Source organism: Orycteropus afer, unplaced genomic scaffold (genome assembly GCF_000298275.1).
Source record: "Orycteropus afer afer isolate SDZICR_OR568_19922 unplaced genomic scaffold, OryAfe1.0 scaffold00018, whole genome shotgun sequence".
Taxonomy (NCBI): domain Eukaryota; kingdom Metazoa; phylum Chordata; class Mammalia; order Tubulidentata; family Orycteropodidae; genus Orycteropus; species Orycteropus afer.
In genome coordinates this window covers 4,688,581-4,694,765 of record NW_006921605.1, presented here as the reverse complement: position 1 = coordinate 4,694,765, position 6,185 = coordinate 4,688,581, and the positions used below count along the sequence as shown (strand labels likewise).

Sequence of the window (6,185 nt, the reverse complement as noted above, 5' to 3'; positions counted from 1 at the left end):
CTTGACTGCTAACCAGAAGGCTGATGATTCAAACCCACCAGCCACCCCTCGGAAGGAAGGTTGGGCAATCTACTTCCATAGTGATACCGCCTCAGAAACCCAAGGAGGGGTCACTGTAAGTAGGATCCGGCCTGATGGCGGTGAGTTTGGTTTTTTTGGTATGCAGGGGGGCGTGTGCCCATGACCATGTATAGGGTTGGTAGACAATGTTACTACAGCCTTCTCTCCCACTTGTTTCTCTGAATGAAACTGAGATTATGACTGCACACGCAAAAATGACTGAACGGAAAAGGTTACTACAGCATATGTGTGTGTTCTGTAAGAATTCCCAGGTATATAGTAGAGCTGACAAGGGATGAGGTTGTGTCAGAGGGAGAGAGTAGTTGGACTTGTAGGCTTGGGACCATAGTCTCAGGGGACATCAAGCTCAATTGGCATAACATACTACACAAAAACATTGTTCCACATCCTGCTTTGGTGAGTAGTGACTGGGATCTTAAAAGCTTGCAAGCAGCCATCTAGATGCAGTGATGGGTCTCTCTTCATCCAGAGCAAAGAAGAATGAAGAAAACCAAAGATTCATGGAAACAATTAGTCCTAGCGACTGGTACACCATGTGATCCTCAGCCTATATGACTATGAGACCAGAAGAACTAGATGGTTCCTGGCTACTGCTGTCAACCACTCAGAGGGGGATGTATGTAGGAGATCCTGGATAGAGTGGGAAAATAGTGTGGAACAAAACTCAAAATCATTAAAAAAACAAATAAATAAATAGATGATTTTTGACAGAGCCTGGTGGGACCACTGAGACTATGGCCCTTAGCCACCCTTCAGGTCTGGAATTGAACCCACGCCTGTGGTTTCCAGCCAAACAAAAGACAGGCATATGAGCTGAACATTTACAGTAGGTAGATACACTACTTGGAGAGATCAATCATGGGAGAAAGAGGGGCTATGTTTGCACAGGGAGACAGCTCAGGGGGCAGGAGGCCATGGAGGGAAGGACACAGGGAAGAGATAACTGTGGGGAGGAAGTGGGAGGAAACTGTTGCATTGTGGGAAATTGCAGTCAATGTCATGAGACAAAGTGTATGTGAGCTGCTGTATGGAAAGTGAATCTGCTCTGTAAACTTTCAGCCAAATGACAATAAAATTTAGAAGGAAGGAGGGCACCAGGAGGGCCACAGCTTCCAGTGGAAGGAAGGGGCTGAACTGGGACACCCTGCTTCCCCTTCCCCAAGACCCAGCCCCGCCAGGCCTCAAGTTCAACCCAAACAGGAAACAGGTGGGGCAGGGTTAGAACACAGGTGGCGGGAAGACAGGGGAACAAGAAAAGACCAGAGAACAAAGGGAGAAAAAGGGAGGGTGAGGCAGAAAGCGGGGCCGGGGCCAGGAGGGGACCCCAGCAGGGACTGCAGAACCTACGCCACACCTGCTCCGGCTCCTGGGGGCCTGTGTCCCCGCCCCCCACAGGGAGTCCATTAGAGGCCTGGAGCCCCGGGGATGCTCACACCCACCCTGCAGCCCCCCAGGACCCACCTGGATCATGAGCTCCGAGAAGGTGTAGACACCCACGGCACAGCCCAGCACAGTCGCCAGGCACAGGAACCACACGAGGAGCAGCACGGCCGCCCGCCGCAGCCGCCCGCACACACTGCGGGGCCTCTGCCGCAACTGCCATTCAGCCAGCAGCTCCTTGGGAGGGTGGGCACCGTCACTGCACAGCAGTCACCCGGAAGGGGCACACGGATGGGGCACACGGATGAGGGCACACACGGGGCCACATGCATGGACACGCAGATAGAGCACACATACAGGGCACATGGATGAGGGCACACATGGGGGGCCACATGGAGAGGCACACAGATGGGGCACATGGATGAGGGCACATGCATGGGCACATGGATGAGGGCACGTGGGTGGATACACACAGGGCACACACATGAGGGTACGTGCAGGGGCACATGCAAGAGGCACACGGACAGGGCACACGCACAGCGACACTGGATGGGGCGTGGGGAGGAAGGGGGTGTCAGCGTCCCGGCAGCCCCCACCATCCCACCTCCCCAGGAACAGCCTCCCACCCCAGCCACATCGCCTAGTCAGTCCCAGGCCCTGTCCTTCCTCTCTCTGCTGCCTTGGGGGGGCCTTCCTGAGCCTGTCCCTTCCCTCCCTCTGGGCAGCCACTCTACCACCAGGACCCCTGAGGCAGGGACAGTATCTGCTCCCTGGGAGCTCCTTCCAAGGGCAACTTAGCCATTCCCGCAGCACAAAACCCCACAGAGAGGCAGAGGACGACTTACAAGGGCCAGCTCTGCTTCTTCCCAGCCCTAGAACCCTGCGGAAGCCACTCAGTTTCCTCCCTTGTAATAGGAGAAGATAATAGCTCCTAGGGGCTCCCCTAGGCCCCTGAGACTCAGGCCGTAGAACCTCCCTGCTGGGGCTGCAGCCTGGGACAAATGGATGGGCAGACACAGGCGTGCTGGGCTCCCGGGGGAACGCCCCAGGCCTCCTGTGTGTCCGTGTGAGGCTGCGGTGGCTCCTAGCAGCCCAGAGGCAGCCCCATCCTGGGGGCCTGGGCCCACGCTGAGTGGTGGTGGCGCATCTCCTCCAGGGAGCACCCACCTGTCGCCTTCAGGGGGGCGGGGACGCACATCCCAGCACCCAGTCTGGCTCATTGACTCCCATGTTCTACACACCCGGTCCAAGCAAACCCGGGTCGGGCTAGGAGGCCATGTTCAGGAGAAGCAGACGGCCTGGCCCCCCAGCTGCTCACCTTCAGCTGAGTCCGGAGGTTGTCCTGCTGGAGACGGGAGGCCCACTTCTGGGTCACCTTGTAGTCCCAGGAGCAGAAGACGGTGATGGCATGGATGCCCAAGGTGCTCCCCACCCTGTAACTCTCCCCAAAGGAACGGGACATGCTGGAAGAGAAGCCAGGCAGAGAGGTGAGCACGGGGCCGCGGCAGCGGGAGAAGACTGACGAGGCAGTCCCCACTGCCCAGCCCCACCGCCCGCTCCAGGGAGCCCTCCCAGCACTAGATCGGCCTCCAGCAGCCCCCACCCCCTCCAGCCCAGGGCACTTGCCCTCTGGCGGGGCTCTGTCTGGCACAGGACTCACCAGCCACACATGGCCAGGCTAGAATGTAGGGCTCCGTCACCACTAGCCCAGACAGTGGGTACAGAGAGAGGTGCCGAGTTCACCGCAGGGCCTACCCACCCACGGGGCCTACGCACCCATGAGGCCCACATGCCCACGGGACCCGCATGCCCACAGGGCCTGTGCGCTGTCTCTGTCACTGTCCAAAATGCTCTCCCCCACTTCTTCCCTGCCCACTCTTATTAAACCTCTCCATCTAGGAGCAAGTGGCACCTGCCCTGGGAAGCCAGCCATCCTGCTGTGTTCTCATAACACCCAGGCCAGCACCTCTGGGGCTCCTGGAGGTCTGTGGCCTCTTCATTGGTCTGTCTTCTCCCCTAGACTGCTCCTTGAGGGCAGGCACCATGATTATGTTCGTTTCTGCCCCAAGCTAAGCACAGAGAATGTTTGTGGGGTGGGTGGGTGGATGGATGGGCAGATGACTGGATGGACAAATAAATGGAAGGATAGGGATTGGGATGGATGGATGTGGATGGATGAATGGATCCATCAATGGATGTAGATGGCTGAGTGATAGACAGATGGCGCCTAGTTAAGGTTATGTGTCAGCTGGTTGGGTGACTGGGCAGCTGGTTACAGTTATTCCCCATGATGGGACTGGTAATAAACTCCATGGTGGAATCTGCTGGGAGCAGCTGAGTAGCTGCTTTAGGGGTACGGTCTGCTTCCCGTATATAAGGAGGAGATTTGGGAATGGTCTGCAGCTTTTTGGCACACTGGAACCCTGCACGTCATCTTCATTCAGCAGTCTGCCATGTTGTCTGCCAATCTTAGGACTAGCTCTGGACTTGAATGTGGCCTGCCATGTTGCTTAATAATATTGGGACTGTGCCATTTTATTTGTTGACCTTGGGTTTGTCAGCCTCAGCAGCCAGCAGCTGCCTGAGTGAAGAGACGCCTCCAGCCTCAGTGGGCCGGGAGCAGGAGGCAGAGCTGAAGCCCAAGGTGAAGGGGCTTTCACCCAGCCCCTAGAGGTAGCACTTTGAACTAGGACTTCTAGCCTCCAGAACTGTAAGAGAATAAATGTTTGTTCAAACCAGCCATTTGTGGCATTTCTAAGTAACCAAAACAGGTGGGTAGGTGGATGAATAGATGAACAGACGGATGGATGAACAAACGGATCAATGAGTGACTCAGTCAATGGATGAGCGGATGGATGTAGGTGGATGGATGGATGAGTGGAGATGGAATTCAGATCCGGGTCACATGGAGGAGGGCTGTCACCTGTAAACCAGGGTGATGCCGGTGGTAAAGAAGATCGCACCCATGGTGAAGAGGTAGGCCAGGGGCATGTTGTAGGGCAGGTCGCCTGCCCCCGGGGTGCACTGAGCTCCGTCTGGTGGATGGGTGCATGGCTGATTCAAGGTGAAGTTACTGTAGTAGCCGTAGTACATGACGGTATGGGTGAAATAGCCCTGCAGAGAGGGGGCCTGGCAGGTCAGGGACCCCCCCATCCCACCCTACCTCACCCATGACACAGCCCACCCTGCTGTGAGAGGCAGGGGAACAGGACGATGAGAAAGGCGGAGCAGGAAAGGGCCAAGAAAGGGCAGTGGGGGGAAGATGGAGGTGGACGAAGGGCCCCCAGAGGGACAGGAGGTGGCGAGGGGCAGGAAGCTGGCTGCTGCGCTGGGTGGTGCCCGCCTGAGGTCACAGCACAGGAGGGGCAAGGTGGGCACACTCACCGCGCCCGTGAGGAGCTCCAGCCCCGTGAAGGTGGGGGCGGGGCCCCGTGGGTCAGGAGGGAAGGCGGCCTGCACGCCCACGATGAAGGCCAGCAAGGGCAGCAGCAGGAGGGCGTTGGAGACCAGCAGGGTCTTGAGGAAGAGGAAGTAGGACAGCACGCTGGAGCCAAACTGTCCCCCGATCCGCTTCAGGGTGTAGCGCCACGGCGTCAGGGCACTCAGGCCTGACAGCAGCCCAAGCCCCAAGTTGTGAAAGGCCTGTGGGGACAGCAGTGGCAGGCAGGTCCTGGGGCACGGTCCCACAGAGCCCACCAGAAGAGTCCCAGGCCATGAGACCCCAGGCAGCAGGAAGTCCCCAAGCTGTGAGGCCCCCAGTGGAGAGACCTCAGGCAGGAAGACCCCAGTGGGGAGACACCAGGCTGTGAGACCCCTGGTGGCGAGACACCAGAGGGGGACCTCATGGAGTGGGGCCAGGAATGAATGAGTGATTCACAGAGAGTGTGTCCTGTGACTCGGAAGGAGCGGGTGACAGGACCACAGCCCCACCACTGCCCTCACCCCACCCAGAGAGAAGCCGATTAGCCCAAAACCCCGAGGTTCCTACCAGAACACAGCCATACTTCAGCCGGCTGCAGCAGGACCAGACCCCACGCTGGGCCTGCCAGCCCCTCTGTTTCCCACTCGGGGTCCGGCTCTCTTGTCTGGGGGCAGAGACAGCAGTCAGCACCTGGGCTGAAGGGGAGCCAACCCTTCCCCTGAAACACTCACCGAAGGCTCAAGCCCATCCACCCCAAACTCTGCCCCGCTGCCATGTGCTGCACGCACATGCACACACACACATGCTCACATATACACACATGCACTGATACACATACATACACACATGCACACATACACACGAGTACGCAGATACATGCACGCACGTACATGCCGAACTACACATGCATGCACGTACACACATGCACAGATGTGCACGTACACACATGCACAGATGTGCATGTACACACATGCACAGATGTGCATGTACACACATGCACAGATGTGCATGTACATATGTATGCACAGGTACACATGCATGCACACATGCAGAGATACACATGCTCTCACACACCCACACACACATGCACTCGCGTGACAGAGGACACTGACCGCAGGCAGCGCTTCTCAGCCAGGCTCAGGGGCATCCCTCGGAGCAACTGGTCCTGCTGGGCCCCCGTCAGGCCCTGGAGCTCCGTGACCAGAAGGGCGCGCTTCTCTGCCACAGTGAGGAGAGTATCGGGTCAGTCCCCAGCAGGGCCCCTCCTCTGGCCCTGGGAGGCCTGCCCGCCCACCCTGGCCCT

General features: G+C 57.9%; 1 protein-coding gene across 1 annotated transcript in view; it reads right to left on the bottom strand.

Annotated features, from left to right (window-relative positions):
* TMC6 (transmembrane channel like 6) overlaps nucleotides 1–6,185 on the bottom strand; it is a 14,462-nt gene that overhangs the window by 6,637 nt on the left and 1,640 nt on the right. The window contains exons 5-10 of the mRNA XM_007959612.1: nucleotides 5,995–6,100; nucleotides 5,450–5,546; nucleotides 4,846–5,103; nucleotides 4,385–4,575; nucleotides 2,780–2,924; nucleotides 1,543–1,698 (exon numbers count right to left, since the gene is read on the bottom strand). Of these exons, the coding sequence (XP_007957803.1) occupies nucleotides 1,543–1,698; nucleotides 2,780–2,924; nucleotides 4,385–4,575; nucleotides 4,846–5,103; nucleotides 5,450–5,546; nucleotides 5,995–6,100 (953 nt within the window). The remainder of the gene's footprint in view (nucleotides 1–1,542; nucleotides 1,699–2,779; nucleotides 2,925–4,384; nucleotides 4,576–4,845; nucleotides 5,104–5,449; nucleotides 5,547–5,994; nucleotides 6,101–6,185) is intronic.